The 17,752-nt window shown below is 49.1% G+C and overlaps 7 protein-coding genes across 7 annotated transcripts; 5 read left to right on the top strand and 2 right to left on the bottom strand.

Moving 5' to 3' along the window:
- Window positions 1–1,232: 1,232 nt before the first annotated feature.
- Window positions 1,233–4,261, top strand: N7455_000589 (putative protein kinase Yak1; the record flags this gene model as incomplete). The annotated part of the gene is made up of 8 exons (XM_065603833.1): window positions 1,233–1,782; window positions 1,840–2,111; window positions 2,158–2,357; window positions 2,424–2,583; window positions 2,638–2,897; window positions 2,946–3,065; window positions 3,117–3,475; window positions 3,525–4,261. 8 exons carry the CDS (start codon window positions 1,233–1,235, stop codon window positions 4,259–4,261), a joined length of 2,658 nt encoding a protein of 885 aa, XP_065462324.1.
- A 1,128-nt stretch (window positions 4,262–5,389) lies between these two features.
- Window positions 5,390–8,062, top strand: nip1 (translation initiation factor eIF3 core subunit c; the record flags this gene model as incomplete). The annotated part of the gene is made up of 2 exons (XM_040958103.2): window positions 5,390–5,726; window positions 5,817–8,062. The coding sequence occupies 2 exons, from the start codon at window positions 5,390–5,392 to the stop codon at window positions 8,060–8,062; spliced, it is 2,583 nt and encodes an 860-aa protein (XP_040811446.1).
- Window positions 8,063–9,473: 1,411 nt separating this feature from the next.
- N7455_000587 (uncharacterized protein) lies at window positions 9,474–11,124 on the top strand (the record flags this gene model as incomplete). The annotated part of the gene is made up of 2 exons (XM_065603832.1): window positions 9,474–10,280; window positions 10,489–11,124. 2 exons carry the CDS (start codon window positions 9,474–9,476, stop codon window positions 11,122–11,124), a joined length of 1,443 nt encoding a protein of 480 aa, XP_065462323.1.
- Window positions 11,125–11,333: 209 nt separating this feature from the next.
- N7455_000586 (uncharacterized protein) lies at window positions 11,334–11,766 on the bottom strand. Its single transcript, XM_040958079.2, has 2 exons — window positions 11,665–11,766; window positions 11,334–11,613 (listed from the first exon to the last, which is right to left on the bottom strand). Exons 1-2 carry the CDS (start codon window positions 11,693–11,695, stop codon window positions 11,474–11,476), a joined length of 171 nt encoding a protein of 56 aa, XP_040811475.1. The 5' UTR covers window positions 11,696–11,766; the 3' UTR covers window positions 11,334–11,473.
- A 306-nt stretch (window positions 11,767–12,072) lies between these two features.
- N7455_000585 (uncharacterized protein) lies at window positions 12,073–13,179 on the top strand (the record flags this gene model as incomplete). Its single annotated transcript, XM_040957992.2, has 4 exons — window positions 12,073–12,174; window positions 12,229–12,461; window positions 12,519–12,865; window positions 12,929–13,179. The coding sequence occupies 4 exons, from the start codon at window positions 12,073–12,075 to the stop codon at window positions 13,177–13,179; spliced, it is 933 nt and encodes a 310-aa protein (XP_040811447.2).
- A 184-nt stretch (window positions 13,180–13,363) lies between these two features.
- N7455_000584 (LysM peptidoglycan-binding domain-containing protein) lies at window positions 13,364–13,710 on the bottom strand (the record flags this gene model as incomplete). Its single annotated transcript, XM_040958021.2, has 2 exons — window positions 13,364–13,545; window positions 13,602–13,710. The coding sequence occupies 2 exons, from the start codon at window positions 13,708–13,710 to the stop codon at window positions 13,364–13,366; spliced, it is 291 nt and encodes a 96-aa protein (XP_040811473.2).
- Window positions 13,711–15,279: 1,569 nt separating this feature from the next.
- On the top strand, window positions 15,280–17,750 carry N7455_000583 (uncharacterized protein; the record flags this gene model as incomplete). The annotated part of the gene is made up of 5 exons (XM_040952361.2): window positions 15,280–15,318; window positions 15,407–15,534; window positions 15,605–15,870; window positions 15,945–17,163; window positions 17,216–17,750. 5 exons carry the CDS (start codon window positions 15,280–15,282, stop codon window positions 17,748–17,750), a joined length of 2,187 nt encoding a protein of 728 aa, XP_040817199.2.
- Window positions 17,751–17,752: the final 2 nt, after the last annotated feature.

The raw sequence follows: 17,752 nt of genomic DNA, 5'->3' as shown, positions 1-17,752 counted from the left end.
ATAAAAGAGATCTGAAGCTAAATAGATCAGATTAAGAATTAGAGGCGAAGGAAGAGATAGAAGGAGCAACTAGTCACGTTTTCACGTAAATATTGGTATAGACATGTTTTCTATCACGTCTTTGATCGATATTCCTTATAAATTGTGACATTTCTCGCATAATCCGCATTGTCAACCACAAAGCAAGCATTGGCCATGTCTAAGAGTAGATATAGATCTGCTTATTTGTACGGCGCAAAGAGCGACAAGAGGCGAGCCTTAAAACGGTGTGATGGTTGAAATGAATGAAATTGCTTTTTCTTGGTTATCCCTCTCTTCAGAATACCATGTCATTATTTCAACGAAATGATCATCTATGATCACCTAGTGTTGGACGGCCTAACTATATGGAATCGATGACGTCGCAGCAACAGTCTATAAAAATACCATCAGTAAGATACTCCGTAGCTCATTTAGTCCATGTTACAAAGTATACATGCAGTAAATCTGTTCAGCCCAGTTATTATTGAAAATGAAAAGGCGCTCCGACAGTTGGGCATGCAATGTGTCGATCATGTGAAAAGAGTCAGGTCGCCAAGGAGACCATAATCCAGTACGAATCTCTAACATCCATACTTTGGCGTCAAGGTCATACATATATCTGTGTATATTATATGTTCCAAGATAGGATACCCCCTATATATGTAAGTAGGTATATAGAGAAAAGACAATGATATTACTATGTAGATTCACTTTGGCTAAACCCTTTCACCTCCACTTGAAACTCATCTTTCCCCTCCTCTCCTTAAGTTCTGGCTATATACCAATTAAAACTATCTCTATGCTCCGATGAACTAAGTTATTGTTTAACGTTAGTGTCTGTTGATGCCAGCTTTGTCTTTGATTTGTCGTTTTCACCGGGTCCCAAGACAAGTCTATCGACTTGGCTAAACCCCCCAGCCGCCTACGTCTACTGCGTCGCAACCAAATTGCGACCGCCCCCCCTCCTCTCCCCTTCAAAACTTGTCTTCTCCAACAATTCCTCAGATGATGAAGCATAGCACGACCTCATTTTAACGCCAATTCCCTACTTTCCATACTCTGCCCCTCGAATTCCGTCAAGATTCGCCTCGAAGCTGCGGTCGCAATACGAGTGCCGTCCCCGCTGGCATCCCACGGACCCTGATCGCAGTGCTAGAGACGAACACGGACCTCGAATCTATTTGTTGGCCCCAAAAGAGGGTTTTTACAAAATGGATCCTGGGTGGCAGCCTTACCAAGATCCTTTGATGGGCCACCCTGCGCAGTTCAATACTGCGTTGGCATCTCATCCCCAGCAACTAGCCTCGAAATACGGTCAGCCACAACAGTCACAGCCGCCCGTCGGATACACGTACGAGGCATTCCAGACTCCCGGCACGACATCCAAAGCCCCTTCGACCGGCTCAAATTCCAAAACTGTCTCCATGGCTTCTTCCCCAACCGCAACACCACGTACTCGGGATTATGTCACCGATGCCGATACTACCATGGAGGACGCTGACCCGTACAACCGGGCGAAGTACCCATCGAGGCCAAACCACAATCGCGCTTCGTCACAATTCTTGAATCAAGCAGAGGAATCATCGGCTGCCCGCAGATACTCTCCGGGGCATGTTCTTTCGCCGCCGATGTCATATCCCACCAGTCCTGGGAAATCCCAAGGCTCCTATGGATTCCCATCCGCTCCCCAAAGTGCTTCCCGCCGGTCCCCTGCGAAACCAGAATATGCATCACCACCACAAGGATATCAATCGCCGCCATGTGAGTTTGATCCCGATTACTTGTTCTGCCATACCCCGTTCACTAACACGTCGACAGCCAACCGGGCCCCTAGACTTCCTCCCCTTCAATCCGGCGACCTCAGCCCAGACCAGTACTACCCACCATCCGCATCTTCACACATGAGTCCAGGCTTTGGTCCAGGATCGCGATCGCCGCGATCTGGCTCGCTGCCCTCTCAGACCCCTCTAGTGCCCGGTCGCGGCCCTGTTCCCAAGTTCCAAAAAATCCAGTCTGTGCAGGAACTGAAGCCGCGCATGAATATACAACCCGCATATAGGCGCGCCAATCCAGAGGGTGGATTTATTAGCGTGAGTGCTCAGCAAACCTCACCCTGGCTTTGACTAACTGTTTCAGCCGCTTCAATCGTTGACAACCCACCTCCCGGCCACGTACCGGATATGCAACCCTGGCTTCAACTATGAGTCTTCGAGAAACCCACGACGAGTATTGACCAAGCCCAGCAAAGGAGCCAAGAATGACGGGTATGACAACGAGGATAGCGATTATATCCTTTACGTCAACGATATCCTTGGAAGCGAGGAAGCCGGTCACAAGTATGCCCCCGATTTCCCCTGGATAGCCGACCCTTGGGCTGACAATAATTTCCCCTTCCGATCTAGAAATAGATACCTCATTCTCGATGTTCTAGGTCAGGGTACCTTCGGCCAAGTCGTGAAATGCCAAAACTTGAAAACGGGAGAAGTGGTGGCTGTCAAAGTCATCAAGAACAAGACTGCCTACTTCAACCAGAGTATGATGGAGGTTTCTGTGTTGGATCTGGTATCGCATATATCCCCAACCCTTCTGATTTGAACCCTCGCTGATTCCCCGCAGCTCAACAGCAAATATGACAAGAACGATGACCACCATCTGCTTCGTCTCAAGGACACATTCATCCACCGTCAGCATTTGTGTCTCGCATTTGAATTGCTCAGTGTCAATCTTTATGAGCTGATCAAACAAAATCAATTCCGTGGATTGAGCACTACACTTGTTCGGGTGTTTGCCCAGCAATTGCTAAATGCCCTGAGCTTGTTGAACAAAGCTCATCTAATTCACTGTGATCTGAAGCCAGAGAATATTCTCCTGAAAAAGTCAGTATCGCCGGTCAACTTTCAGAATCAATAGCTAACTATTCACAGCCTCGAGAGCCCAATTATCAAGGTCATCGACTTCGGCTCTGCATGCGATGAACGCCAGACTGTCTACACTTATATTCAATCGCGATTTTACCGATCTCCAGAAGTCCTATTGGGTTTGCCGTACGTACTTTAGTCTCATCTGTTTTGTTCCTTGTTAATTTGTGTTCTTAGGTACTCATCTGCCATTGACATGTGGTCTCTTGGGTGTATCGTGGTGGAACTCTTTCTGGGCCTACCTCTGTTCCCCGGCTCTTCGGAATACAATCAAGTTTGTCGAATCGTCGAGATGCTAGGTATCCCGCCAACATGGATGCTGGAGATGGGCAAGCAGTCGGGAGAGTTTTTCGAAAAGACACAGGACGAGTTTGGAAGAAAGACGTACCGCCTCAAGAGCCTGGAGCAGTATTCCCGAGAACATAACACGAAGGAACAACCGAGCAAGAAGTATTTCTCGGCCTCAACACTGGAGGAGATCATCCGAAGTTACCCAATGCCACGGAAGAACATGAAACAAGCAGAGGTCGATCGAGGTAGGTTTTATTTGCTATATTCGTCCTGAGACTTGACTAACCATTGCAGAACTGAACAATCGGATTGCTTTCATCGACTTCGTGCGGGGACTCCTGTCAATCAACCCTCTCGAGAGATGGTCACCTCAACAAGCCAAGCTGCACCCGTTTATCACCCAGCAGAAGTTCACGGGGCCATTCATGCCACCAATGAATCTCAAGTATTCGACGGCCAATAAGCCAGCTCCGGGGGTTCAACAACAACAGCAGGCCGAAGCCGCTAGCAAACAAAGAGCAGCTCAGGCGGCGCATGCGCAAAATGCCTATGCCGTGCAGATGAACCAATTCCACACTCCACCTCAGCCCCCGCCTCAAGCCCCGCCCATGTACAATGGCATGTACCAACAAGGTGCACCGCCTCCATACCCTACCCAACAGCCACCTGGCTACGGTCACCAAATGGGAATGATGCCAGGCAACCAGGTACCCCCTCAAAGTCTCTACGCACAGGCGACTACGCGAGCAGGCCGTCAACGAGCCTCTACCATGGACCCGAACGGAGGAATCCCGACTACCATCCAACGAGTCGCTAGCCACCTGGATCCAAACGCGCCGATTCGATTGCAGCCCAGCCCTGCGTACTATCCACCTCCTCCTGACGGGTACGTCGATGCTAACGCCAGTCAACGGCGTCGTGGGAGTCGAGCGGGCAATGGAAATGGGAACCAACGGAACCGGGATTTCATTCGCACTCTCGAAGACGGTGTGCTCAGCGAAGGATACATGGGCCAGAACCAGTGGCACTAGGACATCGAGGCAACAGGGCATTTTTTGTGCCCATCGTTCCCTACGACTCGGGAGCAGGCACACTGATATATTTTGTCCACGGGTGTCAATGACCCCCAAGGCACCGTGTTTGTAAGCCTTGCTCTGCTGACCCATTCCTTGCCAGCCAACCCGTTCTTATATGGCTGGCTCTTGTAGGTATGAGTCAAGAAAAAAGAGCCCTTTAGTGGGTCAACGTGGTTGACAATGGTCTCGGACCGCTGATATACGATCTGCATTGCTACCTAGCGCCAGATCGATCCGCACGCTTACTCACCGTGAGTTGTGCCCATCAGTGGCCATATCCTTCGCCGCGAGATATCACTCCCCGCACCATCATCACTATTTCATTGCGTTTCATTACGTTTCTTGCTGTGTTACGATCCCAATTATGTTTCTGCAATTTCTGTAGGCAGTGCTTCGGTATATCTGTCTGCCTTTTTTTTTCGTGAATTTTCTCTCTCAGCATAGCCTGGATGGAGCATGAAAGAACGATCTCATCCATTTCTTGTTTTATATCTCGTAACGGTTTCAATTAATTCGGATCTTCCCGGGGATGTTGATCAATCTGTTTTCTTTCTTTTCGTCGAGGTAAGTTTTTCGGTCGTATATATCATGGCATGTCATTTCTTCTAGGGGGCTCCTCGTTCTGTTTTCTGCATGCAGTAAATAGTAGAGTTAATAGTTAAATGATAAATGGAACAATAGTGATGAGTTGATGGTTTCATTTCTTCTGTGCCTGCCTGTGCCTGATCGGTCAGGCTTTCCTTCCCATTATAAAGTAGATGAGAGGAAATTTTTCGATTCCAAACCAGCTTGAGTTAGTCAAACTTCTTTTCCAGATATCTCCGTACTAAATTCAAAGTCAGCAAATAGTCAAAGCCACCAAATCAACTAAGTCCAAACAAGTCAAAGCAATAAGAGAAGTATAAAAAAAGCCCGTCACTATTTCTTTGTTATACGCTATGCCTAATCGGGTTTAGTCAGCCCCTCGCTTAAATTTCGTGTGTGGCTCTCAACTGCGGGAACTTCGACTTTGTATCGCCGACGACCTGATTTTTCAGCTTTAAGGATCGCCATTTCCTTTTAACGAAACCGCAATCCGCAACCATGGCGTCGCGTTTCTTTTACGGCAGCGGCAGCGACAGCGACAGCTCGTCTGATGAGGAGGAGGAGGTCTACCAGTCCGGCTCCGGCAGCGAGGAAGATTCTGATGTTGATGACTCCGACTCCGGCTCCAGCTCCGACAGCGACGAGGAGGGCGAGGAGGGCCGCACCGGTGCCTCCAAGTTCTTGCACGATGACTCCGAAAGCGAGGAGAGTGAGGAGGAGGAGAAGGTTACAGTCGTGAAGTCCGCTAAGGACAAGCGTCTCGAGGGCCTCGAGAGCACCATCCGCCTGATTGATAACGCCGAGAAGATCAACGACTGGGCTGTTATCGCCACTGGTGAGTTTGCACGCTTCCCCCGGGGGGCCAGATAGCCAGCAAAATTGGAAGGCCCAAGGAACGGCATGAACTGACAGGATTCCCACACAGAGTTCGACAACCTGAACCGCCAGATGCTGAAGGTTACCGGCCCCACCCCCAAGGTCTACATCCAGGCCGTTGCGGAACTCGAAGACTTCACCAACGAGACCGCTTCCAAGCAGAAGGCCTCGAACAAGAAGATGAACGCTAGCAACAGCAAGGGCTTCAACGCGGTCAAGCAGAAGATTAAGAAGAACAACAAGGAATACGCCACCCTGGTCGAGAAGTACCGCGCCGATAAGGATGCCTTCATGGCGGATCAGGTTGAGGCTGCCCCCGCCCCTCCCCCTGCCCCCAAGCCCACCAAGGTCGAGAAGATCGAGAACTTCGCTGCCGCCGCTGCAGCTGCTGGTGAGGATGATGGGTTCGCTACTGTCGGACGTGGTGGAAAGACCCTCCAGTACACCCCCGAGAGCATCCTCAAGCACCTCCGTGTCATTGTTGAGTCCCGCGGAAAGAAGAACACCGACCGTGCCGACCAGATCCGCACCATGCAGAAGCTCCTCGAGGTTGCCACTACTCCTTACCAACGCATCCGCACCTACATGACCCTGATCTCCACCCGCTTCGATCTTACTGCCACATCCACCGCCACCTACATGTCAAGTGAGCAATGGCAGGCCGCAAACGAGGAATACTCTGCTCTCCTTTCCGTGTTGGAAGAGAACCGCCAATTCCTTGTCAGCGAAGTCGCCGACGAGTGGGAGGACGACGAGAAGCAACCTACTGTTGCCGAGGGCGAGACCTTCTTCATTCCCGGATCCGTCGTATCCCTTGTGGAGCACCTCGACGACAGCCTCACAAAGGGTCTCCGCGAGATTGACCCCCACACCTCAGAGTACATTGAGCGCCTGACAGATGAGCAAGCACTTTACTCCTCCCTTGTTCGCTCGCAGCTTTACGTTGAGAGTCTCAAGGGTGCCGATAAGAATGGCCAGGACAGCATGAACAGACTGGTTATCAGACGTTTGGAGCACATTTACTTCAAGCCCGCTAATGTCATTGCCATTGTCGAGCAGGCCAAGGACAAGGCAGTTCCCACAAATATCGAGTCAGCAGTTACTGCTACCTATAAGTCTGGGGATATCCAGAGCCTTGTGGCCTCTATCTGCAACTACTTGTTCGAACACAGCGATGGCATTCCCCGCGCTCGCGCTATGCTCTGCCAAATCTACTTCCTTGCTCTGCACGACCAATACTACAAGTCCCGTGATTTGATGCTCATGTCTCATCTGACTGAAAACATCGCCACTTTCGACGTCAGCACCCAGATCCTCTTCAACCGCACCCTTGTTCAGATCGGTCTCTGTGCCTTCCGCGCTGGCCTCATCTACGAGGCCCAGAACACTCTTGGTGAGATCTGTGGCAGCGGCCGCCAAAAGGAGCTTCTTGCCCAGGGTATCATCATGCAGCGTTACTCCACTGTCTCGCCCGAGCAGGAGCGTCTGGAACGCCAGCGCCAGCTGCCCTTCCACATGCACATCAACCTCGAGTTGCTTGAGTGCGTTTACCTCACCAGCAGTGCTTTGCTTGAGGTGCCTCTGATGGCCCAGACCTCCTCCACCCCCGAGCTGCGCCGCCGTATGATCTCCAAGACCTTCCGCCGCATGTTGGACTACAATGAGCGCCAGGTCTTCACCGGTCCCCCCGAGAACACCCGCGACGGTGTTATTGCTGGAGCCAAGGCTCTTGCCGCTGGTGACTGGAAGCTCTCCGCCTCTACATTCGCCGCGATTAAGATCTGGGACCTCATGCCCCAGCCCGAGTTGATCAAGGCCATGCTGTCCCGCCAGACCCAAGAGGAGGGTCTGCGCACCTACCTCTTCACCTACGCCCCCTACTACGACAGCCTCTCCATCACTTCTCTGGCCACCATGTTCGAACTCGAGCCCAAGAAGATTGTCTCCATCATCTCCCGCATGATCTCGCACGAAGAGCTCGCCGCCGCTCTCGACCAGGTCAACGACGCCATCATCTTCCGCAAGGGCGTCGAGCTCTCCCGTCTCCAGTCCCAGATTGTCACCCTGGCCGACAAGTCTACCAACCTTCTCGAGTCCAACGAGAAGACCCTCGAGCAGCGCACTCAGGGTATGGCCAACGCCTTCCAGCGCGAACACGGTCCCGGTGCCCGTGGCGGCCGCGGTGGTCGCGGTCGTGGCGGTGGTCGTGGCGGTGCCCGCATTCCCCAGGGCGATCGCCGACCTGGTGGCCAGCAGTTCGGTGGTGGTGCATTGGGCGCAGCGATTAAGGCTTAGATTCTGATGTAATGGCATGTTCTTTCTCTTTTATTTTCCCCCTTTCTTCACGGTTTCTTTTTTACTCCTGTCATCCCCTTCGTGTTAGTACGACCGTTCCTTGTTTTTTAGGTCGGAAAAATTGCCCCGTTTCTGCGCTTTTTTTTGTGATTGATCTACATGATATTCACGTATGGAAATGATCGAGAAAGAATCAAGGTGCATACTGGTTAGAAATTGACGGCTTATGGATTAGTTTTGTGTTCTGGTGTGCGAGGTGTTCGTAAAGTTTTGTATGCTGTAGGAAGTATCTGCTAAATACTTGATAGCAGTTAGAGTCGATCTTTCCCCAAAGTCCACTTCACTGTGGAGGACACATTGGATATATAGCCTGATCCCTCAGGCAGAGTGGTTTACGAGAATCTTGGAGACAAGGCAAGCTCACACCCCGGGGGGCATAGCCAGATCCCTCAGTCCATTCACTCAGCGTCCCTACAATATGAAAGAAACCATTGACCACGTTTTCCATCTTGGGGCCCATCTTCTTTCTTCTCCATCGGCATTACAGAGTATTCTACTGAAGCTCATTGACTAGCCTACTCATGTATCGTACCTTCGAACGTACAAGTGGGCTGTTAACTAACATGAAACCTGGTTTCCAGCTTCTTTGTCACTGGTTCTTTTATACCACTAACATCTCAAATGATACTTTGGGTTGAGACACAGAAGTGATACACTCTGTTGTAACCCTCTAGGATTTTGCATTCCTTACTATTGGCTCGGTGCTTGTAAGCCTCTAACAAGCTTCAACTATCTCACTTCATTTGAACCATTGTACGGGCTGTTGAGTATATTCTTCCTATAGGTATCATTTCTCCAATGGCTGGCCAAAATGCCAGAGATCGAAGAGAGTGCGCAGGTCTCCCACAACTCTGGGCGAGAAGCCCAAAAAGGTTACCCTATGCTATACCAGACTGTAACGACACCCCTGGTCAAGTTGTGCTTTGCATATTTGCCATACTATGCTTTGCAAAGACGCCCGATCCTTTGACATCTTCTTTGATTCGAGCCTTCCATCTTGGATGGGACTTACGGGTACATTGAGATGAGACAAAGAACGTCGAAGCAACCCCAAGGGCTGGATTCCAGAGAGAACACATTTCATCCTCGAGCAGTTTCCATTGATGAGTTGCACGTCCGAGGTCCCAGAGTTACTCTCTAGGCTTCTTTGTTGTCTAGCACATGAGCTTTTGGGAATCCAAAAATAGCATCTTTGGAAATGGCTCCATCGATCGTTTCGTTTCTATCTACATCAAAATGCCAGAGATCACTACTTCATAGGCCATTTCAATTCATCGTGGTCCTTTGTCCCGGTTTAATTCAGTTCCCCAAGATGTTTACTACAAATATCTTCATCTATATCCCCATCTCAATGCTTCTTCTTCATCCCAAGTTGCCTGGCCCTCTCCTACCGCGCCGCAAATCCATCCCCTTTTTCTTCAAGATGCCTCCTAGCCGCAGCACGAAGCGTGCGTACTCAGAGCCCCCTGTGGACCCCGGAGAATCTACCAAGAAGCGCAAACCGACCAACGGTAGAACGGAGGTTTCCCCTTCTCCCTCTGATTTCTCGTCAGATGGACTTGAAAGCGATTTGCCGCTCGCGCCAGGGGCCACCGACTATGTTGATTACAGCTTGATGGCTCAAAGTGGTCAGGATGAGGGTTATTCACGTCCCCCGAGACAACAGCGATGGAAACACAGTGGGGACCAACCTATCACCGATCCAGCTCTTGTCCCCGAAGGCTGGAACGCCGACGAGCTAGATCTCGACGTCAACGACATCGATGGTCAAGTCGACAGATGTATAGAGAGGATCAGTGATGGAATCTTACCCAACTTCTTCAAGTTTAGACTGTCACAATACGAGAGAAGAAGGACTGCTCGCGATGAAATGGTCCATTCTGAACCGGCCGGGCTCAGCTGGGACATTGTTCGACGCTTGGAGCATTTGAAGAACATCGACAAGTATCTCAGCACGAACGGGGACCCGGATAATCAGCTTCCTAATGTCAAGGCTATCATCAAAGCTTACAGGGAACGCAAATTGGGATGGTCGAGAGGATGGGTCAGCTACTGGTCGAAGGGTGTGCAGCTCAATACCCCCCAGAAGTTCGACGCGGATCTTCATAAGAAACTGGCTGGGGAATACGATACCACTAAAGCGTGGTGGGTGGAAGGTGTAAGTTGATCACCACTACATCCAAACATTATCCTTGGTTTCTGACTCGAGATGAAATATATGGCTTCAACCACCAGGTGGTGCCAGTCTTGGAGGGTTTCACTCGTTTGCGCCGAATACCAGTCTTCACTCAGTTGAGGTATGGTGTCTATATTGATCTCTCAACTTATTATTTCTTCCTGACTTTCGTCTCTTGCCTTTTACATAGTTCCCGGTGAATATATCGGCCGATAGCCAACGTATTGGTGCCATTGGCCTCACCCTATGGGTGTGCCATGATACTGGTGCCGATATCATGGCGATACCTGAATGCTATATCGACCAGTTGGAATTGCTCGGTATCCCCGTTCCAGTTCATGGCTATAATCTCATGGACATCCCTGGCTCCACGACTTGTCACAAGGTTGTGGAGGTTGATGTCCGGCTGGTTGACATCAACAATCAGCCTTTGTGCCATTGGATGAAAATACAGGCCTGTGTCATCCAATCTAGGCCGGGCGACCACTTTGGAATAATTCTTTCCGGACCTTTCCTGCGGTTTGCGCTCTACACTGCAACATGCCCAGATGGACAGGGAATTCTCTATGTTTGCAATAACAAGAAGGAGCTCAGGAAGCTGCCAGCCCTCGCAGACGGCTTTGTGCCAACGGGACCGCCATTTGTGTCTACCACTCCTGCAGCTCCGGGAGGTGGAGAACCAGCCCGTTTCCTACTAGAACAGCATAAGCTCACGAGACCGGCACCAGTGCAGCCACCCCCAATCCCACTACCAGCGAAGGAACCATCGGATACACCAGCGAAGAAAGGTAGAAAAAAGGGAAAGGGAAAGGGAAGAACCCCTTAGTGTCGAGTGTTTTGGTATCTGTAATCGACTCAGCTGTTTGCTTATTACGTGCTCTCTTGGTGGTTGGATTCCGTGTGGTTCTCAATCCCTTGGATTTTATATTACTAAACAGATTTTGATTTTGTCTTTCGTTATACTGTCGTTATATATCTGCTCCAATTGACATATAGAATCTCACACTCATTCCCAGAAGTCTATTAACGCCACCGCTCCCTTACCCCCCCCCCCCTGGCTGAATGTTCGACAGATCCACCAAGCTTTCCTGATAACAACTCCCTTACAACGCTCTTTGTCTCAAAAGACATGCGACACTCACTTCCTCAAACTAACAAATCACACAGCCTTGTAGTCAGCCGGCCTTCGCCGCCTTGGGAGGATACTTCTTCCCATCCTTCTCAACTTGAGGTGTGCAGGCACACCAATCGCCTTCGGGAATTGAGTCCATCACCGAAGGGATATGGCTTCCACAGCCCCACCAGGTGACCTTGTCTGTAATAATTATTAGCTGCTGTTTTGGACAGAGAGATAGTAGAAACTCACTGCAGGTCGAGCAGGTAGCCTTCATACACATGATGATATAGGATTTGTATATTGGTTTTAGAGGGAAGATCGCTGATGTGGAAACGTCGGGAGATTTGGCTTTTATATTCTTTTCCTTCCGATATTAGTCATAGCCGTGACCGCGGGGGCCCCGGGGGAAGCACTGAAGTCGCCGATGTCTGGATCCCGAATCCCCGATGTGTGCTTTTTAGAGAGATTTGATTGGAGTTTGGCAATATGCAGATTAGGGGCTCGAAATAGATAAACGGTTTATTATACATTGTAGACTCTACAGTGGAAGTAGATGTAGTAAATGCGTGGAAATCTGCTTAGTGGGGTTATCGCGGGGACTCTTCCGTGGCAACTTCAACTATTTCGACTATTTCGACTATCAAACACTTCTCAATCATGACGGTCATTGCTGTGGCTGGTGGAACTGGTGGAGTGGGCAAAACTATTGTTGAGAAATTGCTCGACTCTAAATTTGACATCGTCGTTTTATCTCGCAGTGTACGTTAAGTAGAGACATTTTCCACTTGAGAAAGTAACTGACCTTCTTCTCAGGTAAAACAGGACCTTTCTTCGCAAAAGATTCAAAATGTGCAGATCAACTACGAGGATATTCCCTCAATGGCACGTGTGCTTGAGCGACACAACATCCACACCATCATATCCGCCATTGGTCTTGTTTCTGATGAGACGAGTCAGTCTCAGTTGAACTTGATCGAAGCTGCAGAGAAGTCAGAATCAACGAAAAGATTCATCCCCAGTGAATACTCATTCATCCAAACCACCGAGTAGGCCAGCCAGCTTCAGCTGTATGCCATTCCATGCTGATATCTAACCCTTCCAAGGTTACTCCCGATTGACCCTAGCATCCAATACTGGCTTGATGCGGCAGATCGTCTCAAGGCTAGTGGCTTACAATATACCAGGGTAATCCCTGGTTTCTTTATGGACTATTGGGGAATGCCCCATGTCCAAACTCACCTGCAGCCCTTCACTTTTGGTATTGATATATCCAGCGGCACGGCTGCTATCCCAGGAGATGGGAACAACGTGATCTGTATGACATATACGTACGACATGGCTACTTACCTAGTCAAAGCGCTGGACCTTGATGAATGGCCTGAATTTACTGTAATTGTTGGAGATGAAGTTACCTACAACCAGGTTCTCGGCATGGCGGAAGAATTCACCGGTAAGCATATTGCACGTCCTTATTTGAGGTACACCCGTGACCTAATACTAATCTCCGAAACAGGCAAGAAATTCAAGGTAACATACGATAGTCTGGAGCGAATCAAGACTGGTGATGTCACCGTCCCTCCGCAGCCAGAGGGAATTGAATACTCATCGGACGAACTCAAAGAGGTCACTGCGTTGGTGAGCAGACTCACTGTCAACAATGTCTTTCAATTGCCGGGTGATCGTCTCAATACTCGGTTCCCGGAGGTGAAGCCAATCACAATGAGACAATTCCTACACAATGCCTGGAACAGAAACAGTGCATAAATTTCTCAATACAACAAACTTCAGAATTTTGATTTAATGAATGACCATCTGTAATAACAGCGCAAAAATACTCAGAGCTCAAAAATCACTCTCTCATTACTTCCATCAAACAATCTGATTAAAGGGCCTTGGCGATGTCAGGCATTTGGTTTTTCGAATTATAATGCCAGCAATCCAGCCACATCTAGCAGACAGGCCCAGGATGCTGGACTCCAACGCAGACCTGTCGGCCTGGAATCAGATTCGAGCACCACGGGTTGATGTCGTTGTTCCAGCATAGAAGCTGGCTCATGGTGAACCTGTTCTGGTTTCGCGCGATGATGTCCCAGCAGGTGTCTCCATTACTGACAGTATCGAACTCGTTACCTGATTCTGTATCAGTCTAGCTTGAGATGGCAGAGCTTTCCTTTAGCTCAACTCACAGTATTGGGTCAGCTGCCAGCCTTGGACGGTATCGGTATCGACAGCGGCAGATGTGCCAAGGGAAGCAATTCCCAGAATGCAGAGAGATCGATTACCGATGGCAACCATTGTGGGCTTTCGGGACACGTTTGAACTTGTTGATTAAATGGCTAGAGACTGGCAATGCAGCTGAGGAGTTTTGTTGATAGAAAGAAGAATGCTTGAGATGGATGGTTCATTGCTTTTATATCTGGGAGTTGCTGAAGTTCGAGTGTCTGGAGTGATCTTTTGCCTCGTCGGACAAGTTCATACGACTTGGGAAGCACCGTACCTGCAAAACAACCGGGTAAGGGCATATAATCCAGCCACAGGTTGCATTAATGACCTGTTGTTGCAACCATATTTACTCTTTGGCAATGAGGCGTTTGAAACAACATGAACGGCAACATCGCGACAAGCTCAAAGTCAGCCAATAGATTCAAAAAGCTTGTCTTCGCCATGGCTTCATTCTTTTTCATTGATCGATATATATCTCAGCTTGGCCGATAGAAGTACCTCCTGTTTTACGGTTACATTGCCTTTGAATATAATTCCTAAGAAGAGAGTAACCTTGGTCTGGGAGGCCCAGTCTGTGGTGCAAACAATAGTGTGACAACGACCTGAACCACAGCCATTCACCGGAGGTAGAGCAAAGATGGCGCAAATAGATACCCTAGACACAGCTGAATCGTGAAACAATATTACAATAGTCGCGGCGGTCAGTGAGCAATCATTCTATCAGCTATGCATTTAGGCTTGATTATGGTTCGCGGCTATTTGCTATGGCTAGATTGGGTTGTTATACAGAGTAACATCCCATTGCATCGCCATGACTTTGAGTAAATGGTTTTTTTTTAAGATGGCTGGTCCTGTGAATTCAGTGACGAGGTTCGAATCATGGAAATATTTCGCGAGCTCGAACTATTCCTGATACACAAAGATCAAACAAAGTACATCGACGGAACCTGTGTTAGGGGAGTACAAGGTGTACAGGATCACCCAATTCGAATCAAATGGTTCATATTATACTATTGATGGTCTGATAAATGGTAAGAGTTTATTACTATTTTGGTCTAATCTAACACGGTGAGATCATGACTTCTGCTCTAGTTCTCTGGTTGACCTACTTACTATAGCACTGATTTCCATGTAGAGTCCCTATTCGAAATGTACAGATAGGATTGCAATAAAGTTGATTACAAAAACGAGGTCTAGATTCCGAACCCAAAAAAAGACGTTACTTCACCATGCAGACCGATTTAGAAAGTTCAAAAGTGTAAGTCTTCCAGAATGCCAAGGTGAATGTTCTAGGCCACTTCTTCGGCAGGCCGTCAATCCTCCCCGATGGATATCCCGCGGTGAGTAAACATAATTAGAAGTTTTAACCGCACGATCTACTGGAATCACACGCTGTGATTCAGAGCGGACTACCTAGGGGAAGTGTTAAATCCGATTTGTATAACTATACATACTGTGCTGCCTGAGGCATAAATGATGACTCATTCTTGATGCCTTAATGTCTCAACACCTTAATGCCTGAATCTCAGCCGGAAACCTCATGTTGCCTCGGCCTATAATTGTTAATCATGATGGTTGGAGCCGCGCAGGGATTGTAATGCTGAAAACAATTCTGGTGTTACTATACAATCATTTTGTATTATGGATGGGAATACCAGCAACGTTGTACGCCTTGCCAAGGTATAGACTTGCCCCCAGATGGCCCCCATGGCCCCCATAGATTGAGGGAACGACTGTAATTGGATGCTGACCTGTATACGTTACAAAGGCATGCAGTATATGCAGACGGAAGAAGGTCAAATGTGATGGGACTCGGCCTGTCTGCGTCCCCTGCAGAACATTCGACTTACCCTGCAAGTACGAAGACACCGTGCGACGCAAGAAAAAGCACAACCGGTATGTTCTACTTTGCTTGTTGGGTCTTTAAAATTAACGCATATTCACTCACTCACTCACTCACTCACAGCGGGGAAAATATTCATGAGCTAGAGCAGCGCATTCAGTCTTTACAAGACGAATTGAATGAAGCACAGGCGTCCAAGAGACGGCGACTGCCGAGTGACGAAGACACAGGCCCAGAGCATGTCCAACCCTCAGAAGCATCTGATTCAGAGTTGCCATCTCCGAGAAATGGCCCCGCTCAAGCATCTTTCGAGGCCGAGGCCGATCGAGGCGATGGCGACGGAGGGTCATATACCCTTAAAACTCCGAAAGGCGCAATGCGCTTTTTTGGTGAGTATTGGCTCACCGACTATCGTTCCTCAATGGTCGCACGAATGGCTGCTGATTCTACCGACTACACCCAGGTGCATCCTCTCATTTTTCGATCGTTTCCCCTGAAGGTGTGGGCTGGCTTGAAAGCAAGACGGGTAATAATGTATGGCGCCATGTCGCTCAGAGAAACAGCAGTCGATGGAGGCTAGCCGACTGGTATCCTCGAGCTCTTCAAGATGATCTCCAAACCAGATGCTCGCAACCATTACCATCCAAGGCAGTCATCTTAGATCTTGTCCATGAATATTTTGACACGTTCAACAAGGCCCTACCCCTCTTCGGGCCCGAAAGTTTTATGGGAATGGTCAGCAGACACTTCTCATGGAATCCTAACGAAAGTCCCTCATGGTGGGCTGCATTCAATATTGTCCTTGCCTTTGCATACATGCAAAGGGCAGATAGTTCCGGTGCCAGCAGCGACGACTGGCAAAAATGCCTGGGTCATGTCAAAAACGCAATGAACGTGGTCACAGAGTTGTTCATGCGAACCTGCGATCTCCTCGCTGTTCAAGCGCTTCTTGGGCTTGCAATCTTCTTTCAAGGCACGCCAAACCCACAACCTCTGTTCATGTTTGCCGCTGCAGCTGTACGTCTGTCACAATCTATTGGGTTGCACAAGTCCAACTCCCTTGGTCTTCCGGTGTCCCAGATCGAAGAGCGGAAAAGAGTCTTCTGGATAGCGTTCATTTTAGACGCCGACATCTGTCAGAGGACCGGCCGCCCTGCTGCCCAAGATACTCGCGATTACAATACTTTACTGCCTCATGAGAACCCACCTGATGGCTTAGGTGTGATGGAGATCGGGAATTCTACGATCAATTTCTTCTCAGCACTCGCCCGATTTGCTGTGATCCAACGGAAGGTTTGCGATGAGCTCTATAGTACCGATGCATTCAATAAGTCCCAAGAACAGTTGATGAAAGATGTGAGGGGTTGCTTTGACGATCTCGAAGCATGGAACCAAAGTATTCCACCGATTCTCCGGCCCCGAAGAAACTTTTCGATCGGCGACCATCCCTTCCTACCGCACATCCTCAGACTTCACTTTGCATACCATTGTTGCTACCTCAATATCCACCGAGTCTGTCTACTTCCTCGGCGCTGGCCGACCTGCCCACGGAGTGAGCGGCTCAGTCCCTCGGGTCTGTCGAATGACCGAGAGAGATCAGTGCAACAATCAACAGAAGCAGCAAGAGCGGCGATCGAACTGATCAGTCAAGTCCGAGGACACTACGGCCAAACCTTTGAATGGTAAGCTAATCTAATGTGTCGAACTTTTGCTAGTCTCTAATGTATCACGCAGGAGCATTGTTTATTTCCCAGGAGCAGCTTTGGTTGCATTGTTCTCCCAAATCCTCACTGATCCTTCGCGTCCTGACACTGAATCGGATATTGCTATGATTCATGGGGTTGTCAGTTTCATATCAAGAGTCGCATCCCAAGAGCAAGATACATATTTGGACTATGTATTGGCATTATGCACTGACTTCGAAAATGCAGCCAGGAAAGAGTTGCATCGGGTCAGAAATCCCGAGCCAGAGCCCACGAGTGATAATCAACCAGTTGCCATTCGTCCGCAGGGGCAGATGTGGACACAGAATGACTACTTGGCCCCTAACTCTTTCCCGGCTTTTTTCAATCCTTCCCAGGCGATTGAAAACGATGCCAACAACATCCAGTCTTCAAACTTGATGTCTACAGATCAAGGTTTCTATACTACAGGGCCACTACCGCTGCCCGCTCCTCTTTCTTGGAACTGGCAAGACATGCTAGCAGGTGTTCCTCCGGCTTATGATTTTGGTGCAAGTGATTTAGCCGAAAGCACTGGAGAGTTGTGAAT

Source organism: Penicillium solitum, assembly GCF_028829755.1.
Source record: "Penicillium solitum strain IBT 25940 chromosome Unknown utg000001l_segment0_segment0, whole genome shotgun sequence".
NCBI lineage: Eukaryota > Fungi > Ascomycota > Eurotiomycetes > Eurotiales > Aspergillaceae > Penicillium > Penicillium solitum.
Note: the sequence above shows the minus strand (reverse complement) of the source record. Positions and strands in the feature narration are given on the sequence as shown.